Below are 16,632 nucleotides of genomic sequence, written 5' to 3'. Positions count from 1 at the left end.
TGAAGCAAGAACTGATTTTCAACGAGGACTGTTAACTGTAAATGGTGTTTTTGGTCTGCGAGCTGTTAACTTCAATATTGCAGTTTAAACTACGACACTAATATAGGTACTTAAAACAACTTCTTCTTCTTCTAGGTGATCAGGCCCAGTGGACTGAATGCTGATACAAGTTTCCTCCTCCATTGTATTCTGTCCATTGCTGCTATCCGCCATCCGTCCACACCTATTGATGCTTGGTTTAAATTTTCATGGAGGCCATCCCTTGAATGCTTCTTGGGTCTCCCTGGAAGTCTCTTTCTTGTAGGTGTGAAATCCAGGAGTTTGGGAGACCATCTGCGATCTTCCATCCAGGCCACGTGGCTGGCGCACTGCATTCATTTGAATTTGACAGTTCCTGCTTTGTTGGGTTGCTGGTATAGTTCCTCAACCTCTCGATTGTGTCTGATCCTCCATTCCCCTTTGTCTGCATCCAGAACCGGACAGTAGATCTTCCAAAGCACTTTCCTCCCAAAACCAAGGACCTTATGGAAGTCCTGTTTCGGGATACCCCATGTCTCACAGCCATGTAGAACAACAGGATGGACCAGGGTTTTGTGTAGTCGAATCTTGAACTGTCTGGAGAGATATCTGGACTGAAGCAATTGTGCTAGGCCATGTTAAGATAGGTTTCCTGCTTGTATTCTGGCATTGACCTCTGCTTCGTATGACGAGTTCTCAGTGAAAAGTGCCCCTAGGTATTTAAATTCATGCACACTCTCGTAGGACTGGTCCCCCACCTCCAGTGATTGTAGATGACCAGCAGTCTCACTTTGACTATGCATCATAACGACGTATTATTTCTTGGCTTTGCGTATGTTTAGCCCAAATTTGTTGGCAGCTGCCTTTAGTGCTCTGGTCATTTGCTCTAACTCCTCTTCAGACCTAGAGAGTAAACAGGTGTCGTCTGCATTGTCTAAGTATGCCAATCTCTTCCCTTCGATATTAATCCCTTCGTTCTCTTGGAAGGTCTCGTGTACTATCTTCTCGAGGGCAAATTTGAGCAGCATAGAGGACAACCCATCTCCTTGCCTGAGTCCTGTCGCAATTTGAAATTCCTGAGTTACGCGATTTCCCACCTTCACCTTTGCACGTGCTTCACTGAGACAGATCTTTATCAGATTGATGAGTTTCTCTGCCGTGCCAAACTCCCTTAAACAGGTGAGCAGGCTCTTATGATGTATACAATCACAGTCCTTCTTAAAATCAGCGAATAAAGTATGCAAATATTTACTATATTCACCCAGTTTCTCAGTGAGCTGCCGAAGACTGAAGATGTGATTTAATGTTGACCACCCTGGCCGGAAACCTCCCTGGTACTCCCCAATTACCGATTCTGCCACTGGCTGAATTCTGTGTATGAGGCAATTGCACAGGATCTTATAGCAGACGTTAAGCAGGGCGATTTCTCGATAGTTGTCACATTTCAGTTTGTTGCCCTTCTTATGTATTCGACAAATCAGAGCTGTTTTCCATTCTGCTGGTAGTTCTTCTTTGGTCCATATTGCCTGTATCAGTCGGTATATTCTTTCAAAAAATTTCTATCCTCCTGCCAGGATCATTTCAGCCTGTATTCCATCTCCACCTGGACTCTTATTCTGCTTAAGGTAAGTGATTCTGGTTTTTATCTCATACAGGGTAAGTGGGGGATAATCTGCATTGGCTGTAATTGGGTACTGGAAATCAAACTGCAGTTCGGGTTCATCACAATTTAGTAGCTGTCGAAAGTACTCTTTCCATCTCTCAGCTAAATAGCTATCGTTCATCAGGATCTTATCATGGAAATATGTTTTATAGTCTTTATATTAGTGTCACAGTTAAAACTGCACTATGAAAGTAATTTATTGTGATAATGTCACATTATCTTGATGCTACCTGGTTGATGAATGACATAAACCTCGTAGTAAATTGATAGTCATCCCTCTTACTGTTCGGATCTGGGCTTATGCGAATTAACGTTATTTGACAAAAATACAGCGTGAATACACTCTGAGGTGACAGTGACGTGATGTGAAACTCAGTTGACATCTAGCATAAAATCGGGCTTTAAGACCAATTCACACTAATCGCCACGTCACATCCTGTTCTGCCAATACATTCTGCAATGCATTTCAAATGGCGGCATCCACACTGGTTTCCCCATACTGTCACGTCACAGCACTGTGAAGGTTTCTCAGGAAGAAAGTTTTGACGGTTGATTTCACCTGTTAGCTGTTGATCATGTGATCCCGCGCTCATTTCCTCCAAACACATGACAATGCACATATTTCCATATTTCATTTCATTGTGGTTTTCGTTGTTGATATCATTTGTTTAATGTTCGTTATTTGCTATTAACTGTTCCGTTTCGTTATTTCTTTCGTTGAAATTTATAATAAATCACGAAAGATTAATTGAAACATTGAGGTAGCAGTCTGAGTTGTATGACATGGGTGTACTAGATTATTTGCTCACTATTACATTTATAAAGTGGATTTTTATACATAACAGTACCATATTTAATATTTTACAATGAAGTAAATTGCAATATGTCTGCAACTTGAAGCGAAAGAAAATTCTGTAGGTAGAATTGGATTCATTAGTAGCTGAAATTTTCTTTAATGTTGTCATGCATTTTCAATGTTTCAAAAAGAAATGGACTGAAACTTTAAGACACTGCAAGTTATTTGTTTAAATATGTGTTTATAGCAGGCTTAAGGCCAATTCACACAGGCCGTTATGGCACTGTCACATCATGGCAGCATCACATCAAGGGGTTCTCACACTGTCCGTCACATTACGATACATCAAGTGAATTCATGTCTCATGATCTCAACTCGCATGGCTATTCTCAATTGTTTCTTTCGCGGGAATTGCGAACTTCGCAAGTGATTCTGAACTATTTTATGGGCAAAGTGCACATACACAACATGGTACCTTATTTGCATTGGTGCTGGTGTCCACTGTTGTACGAAAAGGAATTTATTTGACTCAAATGGTTTGGAGCTTGCAGAGATAGCTTGTACATTAGAGAAGGAAGGAAGATGTGCAAAACAACACCAGAAGTGTGTAGGTCCGAAAAATGTCATTACATAGTATAGGTGGGTATTTTATACACTAAACAAGTAGTTTGAGAATGAGGAATCTACATTTTATGTTTTAGAAACTCAAAGTATCAGTTTTTTCATTTGTTATGTCATACAACACACAGAATCACTAGAAGAAATACAGTGTTATGAGCTGCCATCACATAGCGGAAAAATTGGTTAGTTTAAGATTAAGTTTAGTTGCTACTCCAGTCAAATTTTTTTACAACACTCATATCTCCCTCAATACCTCTCCCATCGAGATTTATAGGTTTTCTTTACATCTTATATTTGGCTTTTGATAGTTCAAGTGCCTAATTTGTACTCGTGTTAGCTAGTGAAACCACATATATATTGATTACTCATGCCTGGAAAACTCTTTCACACAAAATCCAGGCAGGTTGTTAACAATTAATAAAGCTGCCATGAACACATATTTAAACAAACAACTTGCAGTGTCTGAAAGTTTCAGTCCATTTCCTTATGAAACACCACAAATGCCTGACAAGGTAGAAGTAAATTACGCCTACTAATCAAACTGATTCTATCCACAGTACTTTTTTTACTACAAGTTGCAGCCAAACTGCAAGGCATTCCATTGTAAAATATTGTATACCAATCACCGGATTGGTATCTATAAAAATGCACTTTAAAAATGTAGTAGAGGGCAAGCAATTTAGTACACCCATGTTGAACAATTCAGGCTGTTGCCTCACTGCTTCTATTATGCTTTTGTCATTTATTTTAGATTTTAACAAAAGAAATAATGAAATGAAACTATTTATGGCGAATAACGAACAAAAACAAAGTGAAACGAAATATGGAGATTGGCTCATGGCCCTGCATAGGGAGGCTAGAGCTTTGGGGGGGGGGGGCTGATCAACAATGGATGGATGACGTCAGCCCTCATAACTTTTTCCTGAGAAACCTTAACAGTGCCGCCACGTGATATGACAGGACTCGACAACCAGTGTGGATGTCGCCATTTGAAATGCATTGTAGAACGTTTTGGCAGGACAGGACGTGACGTGACATGCTGGGCAGTGTGAACTGGCCTTTATTTGCTGTTAAGCAGCTTTCTGGCACGTCTAACAGTTTTGCAAGCAACAGTAATCAATATTTATGTGGCTTCACTAGCTAACCCAATACAAATAAGGCACTTGAACTATTAAAAGCCAAATACAATTTGTAAAGAAAACCTGTAAATCTGGAAGGGAAAGGAATGGAGGAAAATATGACTGTTGCACAAGAATTTGCGCTGGAGAAGCAACTGAACTGAATCTTAAACAAAACCGATGGCAGTTCGTAGCATTGTGTCCATTTTAGTAATTTTGGGTGTGCTTAAAATTAAAAATTGAAAGAACTGGTGCTTCGACTTTCTTAAATATAAAATGCAGATTCCTCTTTCTCGAGCTACTTCTGTGCGAAATTCCCCTTCTTTACCACATAATTACATTTTTCGGACCCACACTATTTTTTTTTGTTGTTTTGCACTTCTGTCTTCCTCCTTTAACATACAAGCTATCCCTGCAACCTGCAAACCATTTGAGTCCACTAAATATCATTTTCGCTCAAATATGCAGTCCAATATCCACATATATAAGCTGTCGCATTGTGTATGTGCATTTCATGCACAAAATCAGTTTACAATCTTCTTGCAAAGACCGCAATACCCGCGAAAAAAACAGTTGAGGACGGCCATTCGAGTTGCGATCACTTGACTTGAACTAACGTGGCTTTTTGGTTTGATTTGATTTGATTTTTTATTTGGTCCTGTTGATTACAGACTGTACTAAGTGTGTGCTAGTAATTTAGGACCAGTCAAGTGAAGTAATACAAAATTAAGCGAGCGTTTTATATTCATACAATTACTTATTTTCTATGAACGACTGTCTGCAGCTCGTGGTCTTGCGGTAGCGTTCTTGCTTCTCGAGCACGGGGTCCCGGGTTCGATTCCCAGCGGGGTCAGGGATTTTCTCTGCCTTGTGATGACTGGGTGTTATGTGTTCTTCATCATCATTTCATCATCATTGAGTCGCAAGTCGCCGAAGCGACGTCAACTAAAAAGGACATACAATATGGCGGCCGAACTTCCCCGGCCAACAATGCCGTACGATCATTCATTCATTATAAACGACTGATTGCGGACAATATAACAACCTGCATTTTACTGGTATAAGTTCAAGTGAATGCTGAAAATAACAGAACAAATGGAAGTACTCATTTTTATCCCAGTGCCACAAATAAATAATGAAATTTACATTTTCTCATAATGATTTAAATTAAAATACGTAATTTTTATCTTCATCACATAAGTAAGTTCAGTTAAATACTTAATACTGCAGAATAAATGGTAGTACATATTATAATTCACGATACAAATAAATTTACATTTCATCATTAAAATTTATGTTAAAAGAACCCAATTATTTCCTCATGACATAAATAAAGATTTTTTTGCTCTATTTTTACTCAAAAGGATGCCTTATTATTCTAGGAATTCAATCATTCTAAAATAAGTTTGTTGTCTGAGGAATGTTTCTATTTTCCCTTTGAATACCTGTATGCTATCATTTTCTTATTTTATATTGATGGACAGCTTGTTATATACTTTTATTCTTAACTCTGTTAGTCCCTTATGGGCTTTTGTCAGAGTTGCAGAACATTGGTGGAAATTTTTTCACTGTCTTGTGTTATGCTTGTGAATGTCACAGTTTTTCTGGAATAATTCCTTGTTGCTGATTACAAACGTCATTAGTGAGTATATATATTGATTTGTAACAGCAAAAAATATACTGAGATTCTTGAAGAGGTTTCTGCAGGCTGTTCTGTTAGGCATCCCACATATCAACCTCACTGCTCATTTTCGTAGTTTGAAGACTTTCAACCCCAGAAGCATTTCCCCAGAAGATAATACCACAGGAGAGTACAGACTGGAAATATGCAAAATATGACAAAAGCAACATTGCTCTGTTAACAAGGTGAGAAAATAGCTTTCAGGGCAAAACACACAGTCCTAAGTTTTTTACAAACTGTTCAATTTGCTCTCTCCATCTTAGCTGTCTGTCTGTCTGGATGTGTAGAAATTTTGTATGTGTGGTTTCATAAATTTTTTGGTTGTTTATCTCCATTTCAGGAACTTAGAGGTTTTATTTAGAGTTTGAAACTGTATTATGTTACTTGTTGAAAAATTTAGGATTAGGCTATTTGCTGTGAACAGTTTCTGTCCTAGGTTAGTGACTGTCAGGGCTGTACTCTGCATTACACAGTTGGGACCCTTGATCAGAATACTGGTATCAACCACAAACATGACTATTTTTGCTCTGTCATTAATAACTGATAGATCATTACTGTAGATCAGGAAAATCAGTGGCCCAAGGATTGAGGTCTTGGTTAATCCGTATTTTACATTTCCTCAATCTACCTCCATTAAGACAACTCTTTGATTCCTGTTGTGTGGATAAGATTCTATCCGTGTCAAGGGTATGTCTTTGATGTCACAGTGAGGAAGCTATTTGGCAATGTTTTATGATCTACACAGCTGAAAGCTTTAGCAAGGCCACAAAAGTTCCGCATTGGAAACCTTCTGAGATTTAATTCACGCAGAGTTTCATCTGTTAGGTTAAATATAGCTCTCTCAGTGGAGAATCCCTCATGAAAGTCAAACTATGTAGATGTCAGTGAGCCATTTTGTGTCACATGGCCATAAATCCTATCATAAACTACTCTCTCAAACACCTTTGAGAACACTGGCAGCAAAGAGCTAGGCCAATAATTGGATGGTACATTCTTTGCCCCACTTTTGTGATGTGCAGTACTACTGCATGTTTCAGTCTGTCTGCAAAATGTCCCAGTTTTCATTGAATGGTTACATAAATAGCATAATATGTGACTGATTAAGTCCGTACATGATTTTAGAAACTGTTTGATATTACATTGTGTCATGAAGATCCAGAGCTTTTAAGTAATTTTATGATTTTTTTCAATTTTCGTTAGAAGTTATGTTTTTTAAATGGAGTGCTGTATTTAGTCTGACTTGCATGTGATTTAGTGACTCTATGGCTTCTGTGGGAGACTGTTTAGTATGGTTCCCTGTTATTTCGGCCAGAGTGAGAAAATTATTCTTGTCTGAACCACCACTAGGGGACTGTGGAGTCCTTGCTTCTTCAGACTTTCTATTTGTCTCAATTTTTATGATGTTCTATATGGTTTTTACTTTATTGTCTAACTTTCTGATTTTTTTTTCTGCATAATGCATTTGTTTGGTCTTCCTGATTACACGTGTTAGAATTTTACAGCATTTTTTGTAATGTAGTTTCACTGATAGCTTTGTACTAGCCCTTTGTTCTATATACAGGGCTGTCTTTTTAGCACATGATATTTTGATGCCAGCTGTTATTCACTCCTTGCTTCCACAAGAGTTTGTTTTCATTTTAACCTGTCTTTGGGGGAAACAGGCTTCAAAATGTTTGAGAAATTAAGTTCATGAATGAATTGAATTTCTCATTCATTGTAACTGCCTGGTACACTTCCTCCCATTGTTCATGGTGTAAACTGTTTCTAAACAAGCTAGTAGATTGTGTATTTATTATTCTAATATGTTTAATCTGGATATGATCATTTACTGTTTTTCTACTGGCGGGTTTTAAGGTTGTCAGTTGAGCATCATGATCAGTGCGTTTTTACATCATTGTAATTTTTGGTGTCTAGGAACAGATTATCAATCAAGGTCTTGCTGTGCCCATTTATTCTCATTGGAAGTGAAACTATCGGGAGTAGGTTGAATAAAGAGACCAAATATTCCAGTTGTTTATGACTTACTTTTTGAAAGAAAATTAATGTTAAAATCACCAAATACTATTATCTGACTTATTCCTATAAAGTTTGGTACGAACTAATCCTAGCTGCGAGAGGACCTTTTTAATGTTTCCCATGGGTGCCCTGTAAACTGCATTTATTATGAGGAACTGAGTTTCCATTTCTAATTTGGCACCACAGCATTCAAAATTTTGTTCAATACAGTACTGAGCTACATCTGTGATTTGTGATTTAAGAGTATTTTGCCTATTAATTGTTACCCCACCTTGCCTTAAATTGGTCCTGCAGTAGTGAGATACAATTCTGTAACTATTGATTTCTGTAGCTTCCACACAATGTTCAGTTAGGCAGAATACATCAGCAACATTTTCATCGGTGCCAGCTGTTTCTTGAAGAAAAGCAATCATCTTATATTTTTATTTAAAAGGCGTCTTATATTTTGGTGAAATATTTTTAAGCTATTCATGTAACCTGTTGTACTTCTGACAGGTTTCGACATGAGCTAAATTATTATTACAGGGTTCAACATTTACTCTGTAACTTTCTCTGTCCTCTAGTCTAAAAAAGGCTTTCTTTGAGTGTTAACTACTACAGGAATATGCAGCAGTTGCAAACAATTACTATTTCTCCTTTTTTGCTAGCAGATACAACATTTCTTATAACTTCTCTAGCATCTGACTTGAGAGAGTTAGATGTGATGGTTTCGACTATTTTCTAAGTTATGAACTTTTCCCAAGGCCATTCAAATGAAGGCCATGTGCGGTGTGGAATCGTTGGCCAAAACTATTGGTGTCCAGAACATTCACATTTGCTAACTGACTACATATGTTCGAGTGCTGTTCATTTGCATTGATCTCTTTGACTAGGGTGGTAAATCATATCGGTATGGAATGTTGCCATCTATTTTATTTATGTGTCCTAGATAACTCAACCATTTCTATAATTCTTGGAAGGCTACTGATGTTACATTCCAGTACACATCGTTTTAGCCACCAATTGGTACAACATAATCCTCTGACAATAAGTTACCGATTTCCTCTGAATGAATGTATTTAGTTACTTGAGACAGCGAAGTCCCAGGCTTGACAAAATCTGTTGCTTCCACAGTTTCCGCCACTTCACTTACCCAAGAAACCACCCCCAACAGTGACTGTCAGTAGGAATCACAAGCTTTCTCAGGCGATTACAATCCGAATCGTGTTGGCAGATGTTTTCAGGAACAGAAACAGCACCATACAGAATTTGTGTATCTTCATGTTGATGTGTAGAAACAGTAGTGTTCCCCAGAGCAGTTATTGGCAGCACTCCACGTCTGAATATATTCAGTGTGTCCTACAAGAGCACCACTGTCACTATTGTCAATGAGCACTTCAAATCTGTTTGTTATAAGGATATTTGTTGGCCTATTTAGCATATGAGTACACATGTTTTTGTAAAGTTCTAGCTTCCTTTCAATGAGGAGTCTATCTTTGCACATCGAAAGTGAAATTTTGACTCACATTTCACACATGCAATATCGCTTTTAGCCGTTTTCCTGCATTTTTTCACACACCCCATCACATTTGTTGCCCAATGGCGTAGCACCAGTATCTAATAACAATATACTGTTTCCTTTATTGTCGCATTTACTGTTTTTTTTTGGATTGTCATATTTATATTTTAAAGCATTAATCTCTTGTAACAGCATGCCAATGATTTCATATTTGCAGTCTTTCGTTATTGTTTTTCCAAGGACATATACGTTACAACCTTTGCAACACCATTGTTTTCGTCTTGGATTTACGTTTATACGTGTAAAATGATTCATAGTTTTGCAGATTATACACATTGTGCCCTTTACAGCACGGGTCATGCAGTAGCGAAGTTCAGATGTCTGCGCTGGCAGTTCGTACAACGATGTGCTTGCTCCATGTGCGGTTTCATTTTCGCAAATCTGTGCCGCCCTGTTTCTTCTTACAGAAACATTTTTGATAATAAAACACGCAGTATACACTTGCTCACGTTTTACGTCAAATTTGTTAAACGTCAAGCACTTTTTATTATTTCTGATGCACTTATTCTGGGAACATACTCGGAATTTACACTCGGCGCCATCTTGTATTCCGGACAGTTGTCTCATTTACATGCAACACATCTTCCGAAAGACGAACAGCGAATTCCGGAAATCATTTTTCGCTGTCGTTTCAGAAGCAGATAACCTAGCCCAGTTAAATATGGCGCCTGGAAAACCGCTTTACAGTTTTTGATTTAAGCAGCGCAATCGCCAATACTCTTCAAAACAGCTTCATTGCAATATGTCTGTCTTTCCTTCACTGTACAAAAAGCCACTCTGTCCACATTAACCTGAAATTTTTAAAACGGGACGAAACCTGACAGCCCAGACACGTTTCAAAACTGGTTGCGTTTACATTGTAGCGAAAATCGGTTGCGAAACTGGAAAACCGGGAACTAGAAGAGGATTTCCAGAATGACAACCCAGTTGCCTTATGGGGAAATCGGTTTACGAAATTCGGCTCTGGGAGCCCCATGCAAATTGGGTGAGTGTGAATACACCTTGAAGAGACTGTCAATATGAATTGGCCTTTTGCCGTGCCACCTTTCTACGTTGCGCCAGCTCCAGGTCTCGACTCCGCTTGGCGGTCCGTTCCATTCCGTAACGTAATGTGAATCGGCCTTAACCATCATATCGACTTCATAACTTATAACCTTTCTTCTTCGGATGTAATTTACCCTCGGGGAGTATTTATGTGGTTACGAAGATATTTTAAATTTGGAAGATTATAATTTCCTTTTTGCAGGTTGGTATTAACAATTGAATAACTGAGAGCGCTAGATGGCGGTAGCATTTTTCCCGCGCAATTTGGGTGTTGCGTATGTGCGGTGCCTGGTAATCAAACACGGTGATCAGGAGTAATTTCTGTCATTACTGTTGATAAATATCGTTTTTTAACTCAAAATGGCAATGGAAGAGGCGGATGTTGATCAAAGACTGAGAGGCTATCAGAGAGAATATCTAGACTTTCTCGACGACGAGGTAAATTCGTTAGTTAATCGTGTTGTGAAATTTAAGTGTGTTACCCTTTCTCAGTAATGATTAGGTTGTATAACTTATTAATAAACATATTGCCTACATGCTCTTTCATGTATAATTGTAGTAGGTGACACAATGGCTAAGAACACTGCTGGGAAAATAAAAAAATTCCTGCTGTAGCCTTAGCAAAAAAGGTTTTACAAACATTGCTATCTTTTGTGTATGTGTATCAGTTCACTTGGTTGTTAACGTTGTTGGTATTTGTTGTAGGAAGACCAAGGACGTTATTCAAAATTAGTTAAGGATATGGTCGCTGATAAACGGAGACGGTTGGTTGTTAATATAAATGATTTGCGGAGGAAGAATCCGTTGAGGGCAACAAGGTATTGTTCAATTTGTGTAATTCTAAGTATAACAAAACTTAACTTGATTTATGTTATGTCAACGCTTCTTTCCGATTTAGCCTATTGATGATACTTTTAACTGACATGTGGTACTGATCAAGGCTGCTTGTAGCTTGATAACTTCATAACTGCTGCAGTCGTTCAGCTTTGTGCCTCCACTGGAATGAAAATAAAGTTATTGTTTTCCACTCCATTCTGTTTTCCCGTTTCTTTCAGTAACTTGGAATATGTGTTGGTTGTTGAGCATCTTTGTCTTTTAAATGGTTGTCATAATGAAGATATCAGGCTGCTGTATGTTGGAACTAATAATTCACATGTTTGTATCCTTTTCTTCTCAGACACTTTGGAGTCACATTTTTGAAAACTGTTTCCGTTACGAAAAGCATTGAAATTCGTATTTACTAGTTTGTTTCATTCTTTGTATGTTCCTTCCCATCCAGTTGTCAACTATTCTAAACATAAGAATTTATCAACTGCATCCATGATTCTATTGTTAATCGGAAAATTTTCTTTACGGTGTGTTGACTAAGTAATTGATTTGGATGCCAACTTTCATACTTGCTGCTACTTGTTTTCCCAGTCTTAATGACAAGCCAAAGGTAAGGTTGCTCAGATATGATATTCTTTAGTAGTTTTCCATGTTTAAGAATTTTCTAACTTCTCCTTTTACTATTGAGAATAGTTGTGGTGATACGGAATCATTTTACCTTAAATTTTCTTCATTTCTCATTCTAGTTAAGTGGAAACTTCAGCACTAACATATATTGAAAGCTACATATTTACTTCCTTTTCTATTTGAAAGTTTTGAATTTTTCATCACCAGAATGTTGTTTTGTTTGCTTGCCTCTGCTTAGTTATTTGTTGTGGGCCAAGTAATAAATTTTAACAACTAAGATGTAGTATTGTATGGAGCACAGATGAGCTGTAAATTTTTAATCAACTGAGCTCTAAATGATTTTACTGGACTGCTGCTTCTGTTACAAATATTTTCTCCTCCCAAGAAAAGTAATCAGGAAATTATTGATATTTCATTGTTTTGTACATAAAGTTATAATTTTCAGACAGAATTGTCGAGAAGTAGTAGGCTTGACATGAGGTTACCAGCAAGCCACCTGGACACCGTTTAGTGACAACCAGAACTAAGATGCAGAAGCAGATCTTGCAGTAAAGATTAGCTTTCTCAACAAGACTTGTTCATTCCTAAATTAAGTTAAGGACTTGTAACCAATGTGTTGTGTGTGCTGAATCCATTTCTGTCAGCTTATTCTTTTGCTGGAGGATCAGTTGTTGGTAATGGATTTAGTGGAAATTTGTACATTATAAGAGGAGGCAGATTGGTTTGCCTTGTATGGCTTCTTTTACGTGAAAGAGGTTGTATTAATCACCGTTGCAATGAGCAAGCAGTGTACATCTTATTTATTGTATACGCAGTGAGTGCTATGATACATTTAGTGTTACATATATAATTTAGTTTACTTATTTCGTGAACCTATTGTAACATACTCTCCTCATACCCTCCACCAAACAGTATCCACTCCCCCCCCCTCCCTCTGTCCTGTTACCTGCTCCTCATTCACGTCTCTCACCCTTTGCCAATGCACCTGCCCATCTTTCCCCACTCTTCTATTTTTCCAGTCCGGTTTCCCCACCTCCCTGTTCTACAACGTCCTGACATTGCACCTGTTGCCATCCTAGTCCCTGCGCACTCTGCCAGACAGCGCTCCTCTCTTTCCCCACCCATACATTGCTATCCTTTCCCCTTCCAGACAACTGCTTCCATCCCTACTGACCTGAGCTGCTGGAGCTGGCACTCACGTGCGTATGAGTTGTGCTTGCTGGCATGGCTGAATGGTGTGTGTCCCTCTTCTGCTGATGAAGGCTGTGCTGAAAGCTTATGTGTAAGTGTCTTTTAATTTTGCCTCTCTGCAACTTAATATGTCATCTTTGCGGTAAGTAGCAATCTTGATATTCTCATTGGTAGAGAACAGTTTGAGTATGCCAGAGTTTGAGGTGTTGTCTTTCATTGCAATAACTCCAAAAATAATTTTTTAAAGTCCTGTTAAGTTATTTTTTTCTTCATCTGTATTCTTTTTTGTTGACACTGTGTCCTGCATATTTGTCTCCTCATACTTGAGTGATTAACACACGTCATCTGACATTACCTATGGAGTGCTGCCCGAAAGGAGACACATCCAGCTTTTTTAAGAAGGGGATGGAGGTAACTGTATGGTTGGTGCCCTCGTAGTAACATCAACACTTATCTGGTATTTTGTAAAGGCTTTGAGTTATAAAGCCTATGTTATGTTTCACAAGCTTGATGAGTGGGCGTAGTTTTGCTATAAGTATGAAGACTGACTTGATATTATATCAGGAGCCAGCTAATCTTCCCAGTCACTGAACCACATAATGGCAAAAATGCAACCTTCGTGCTCCTCCTCAATGGTGTTCTGCTGGTTGATACCTCCTGAAATCGTTTGCAATTTTGTGTGTGTGTGTGTGTGTGTGTGTGTGTGTGTGTGTGTGTGTGTGTTTTGTAGCCATTACCATGGCTTCTCTAGTTCCGTTATTGTTGGAAGTTCGTGGCATGAGATGGCTTCTGTTTGACAATTCTGGTCTATAGGATAATTGCTCAGAGCACATAGCATGTACAAGATACAATGTGAGTACATAAAGTATTACATCAACGGATGATGCATACTATAGAACATCGTAGGTAGAACAAAGTGTGTGTGAGAAGTTGGCAGCAGCTCACACACATTGGAAACGGGCACAAAGTAGTTCAGCGCCATCTCTATCATTCTTAATGCTAATGTTTTCAGAGATAGTATAATTTAAAAAAAAATTATTTAAATAAAATTTGACAACACCATTAAAAAATGGGTGACTTGCAGCCGAGCAAAGAGTGTAATTTGACTGTATTGCCACGAGACTTTGCCTTGTACATTATTACCGTAAGGAAGTTGATAGAGATCCAACAGTTAAATACAATGTTTAGGTTAAGCAGTTTCTGGATATATGTATGTATGTGTTCCATGTACATTAAGTACATGTTTCTTCAGTACAAGGGATAAACAATCTGTGATCATGAAGAATGGAATTTACAGTATTTGCAATGTGTTGATGCTACTATATATAATAGAATGGTTGGTCAATCGCTACTAGGCCCAAAGAACATTATAGAAATTGGAGATTAAAATAGCCAGATTAATTCTTTGCTGGACAGTGCTTAAACCAGAACCGCAGATATGCAATAGATGTAGATGTCTTACACATAGAGGGAGAGGGCACAAAGCTTGCCCAGTTATAAATTAAAAAACAGGTGTGTGTGTCCCCTAATTTAGTGCAGAATGAGCAGACCCAATGCAACTGAAGGGATCTGCAGAAGAAAATGCTAACCCTCAGTTTAGTAAATATTAGACCGTTCATATTATCTTTTTATTTTTTACTGCAGTGTCATCTATATAATTTATTCCATCGTGTTGTATTCATGTTCTTGTCTTCAGGTGTAATCAAATATCAAAATGTTTAACACTTTCTTATGCCGATCTCCTTAATTATCCACTCTTAGATGATGTCACAACATCTGTCATTAAAAAAAATAATAAATACCCCTTCCTTTGCATATAGCTTTATTCCAGTGTGTGATTAGTGTACGATACAAATATAACCATCTCAAAATCAACTGACATAACTTTTATCATTTATGTCGAGAAGGAATAGGTCAATGAACTGACATGTTTATCTCTGTTTGGTTGCCACTATTGTAGTAAGTTGTTTATTGGAAGAAAGGTGTGCAACCTGAAATCCTACACAAAAATAATATAGTGTTCTGAAAGAAGGCAGAAGTGTTGTTTTTAACACGGGGTAATTCCTCATACCTGTTGTTAAAGTGTAAGGAGCCAGCCGTGCATCTGGTTCACACTTTTGCCCTCTGCCGAGAGATGTGCAAACATGTTGCTGTCCAACAGTCATTCCTGAGTGCAGTCGAACCAGTCAGATGTTGCATAGTGGAAGATGTATATTAACAATACTTTTGTTACATATTTCATACAGTAATGCACACACTTGTAAGATATGATCTCCTGATGCCAGGACAGTGGTTTGTAACATGCGTACCTTGTTGCTATTTTTATCCAGTAACAAAAGTGTTACATTATTGAGGTCCTCTTCCGTCCCAATGGTGCCTCAGAAAAAATAAATGGTTGCACTATAAAAAGCCAAAATCTAGACCGTAATATGGTAGCTATAAAGGTTAAAAATTACTTTGTAAATATCGGAAAATTCTTCACTTTGTTGGATATATACAGCATAAACAGAATGTAAATATATTTACTTATTCTTGATATATATGGGATGACCCAGCTGATGCATCTTGCATAAAATTGTAGATAGGCCTAACTGAATCAGCCCCTATCACATGCCTATTTTGCCAGGAGGAAGGGGGGGGGGGCGGTGCTCCATCTTGCTGGAAAATTATCCATGGTTGATAGTTTTCTAACCGTGGGACTTTGATAGTGCGTAATTTCCTTAATGAACTATTCCTGGATCCTTGGATTGGAAGGGACGGTCCAACACCCTGGCCACCCCGCTCTCCAGACATTACGCCCCTTGACTTTCTTTTCTGGGCCTATATGAAGGACAGAGTTTTTGTTACACCAGTTGCTGACGAACGACGAACTGAAGGCTAGGATACAAGCTGCTATGGGTACTGTGACAGAACACGTTACAAAACACCTGGTGGAACTGTAATGCCGCCTAGACATTCTCCGAGCTACCAAGGGAACACACGTTGAGGTTTACTAATATAAGTGGTCTTAAAAACAACCTAGTAACGGCATCAAATGTAAATTATTATGTAAAGCGGTTATTCTGTAATAAATTGTTATCAGGGCAGAACTTTGTGTTCACCCTGTACATAAATGATCTGAGTTTAAAGGATTGTTCAAAAACTGTAATATTTGTTGATGATACAATATTGATAAAGGCTATATTTATCTGACAGTTTCAACAGAAAGACTGAAGATTAGCAAATGGCCAGACCAAGGACAAAGAGAAATGAAGAAAGAAAATGAATCCACAGAGAAACCACGGAGCCTGCCTCTCTCTCTCTCTCTCTCTCTCTCTCTCTCTCTCTCTCTCTCTCTATAATCTCCATAATCTCCAGGTGCTCCTTTGGCAGATATTTGCAATTTCATTCTTTTGCAGTTTGTAGTTGGTAACCTAAGTCCAAACAAAAACTGATAATCACGCCATTTGTGTGATTCCCAGTGTTGGCAGA

The 16,632-nt window shown here is 38.2% G+C and overlaps 1 protein-coding gene across 1 annotated transcript in view; it reads left to right on the top strand.

Annotated features, from left to right (window-relative positions):
- Positions 1 to 10,774: 10,774 nt before the first annotated feature.
- LOC126254424 (zygotic DNA replication licensing factor mcm3) overlaps positions 10,775 to 16,632 on the top strand; it is a 109,375-nt gene continuing 103,517 nt past the window's right edge. Inside the window, exons 1-2 of the mRNA XM_049955310.1 lie at positions 10,775 to 10,953; positions 11,221 to 11,333. Coding sequence (XP_049811267.1) covers positions 10,876 to 10,953; positions 11,221 to 11,333 — 191 coding nt within the window. The 5' untranslated portion in view covers positions 10,775 to 10,875. The remainder of the gene's footprint in view (positions 10,954 to 11,220; positions 11,334 to 16,632) is intronic.

This window comes from Schistocerca nitens, chromosome 1 (assembly GCF_023898315.1).
Source record: "Schistocerca nitens isolate TAMUIC-IGC-003100 chromosome 1, iqSchNite1.1, whole genome shotgun sequence".
NCBI lineage: Eukaryota > Metazoa > Arthropoda > Insecta > Orthoptera > Acrididae > Schistocerca > Schistocerca nitens.
Note: the sequence above shows the minus strand (reverse complement) of the source record. Positions and strands in the feature narration are given on the sequence as shown.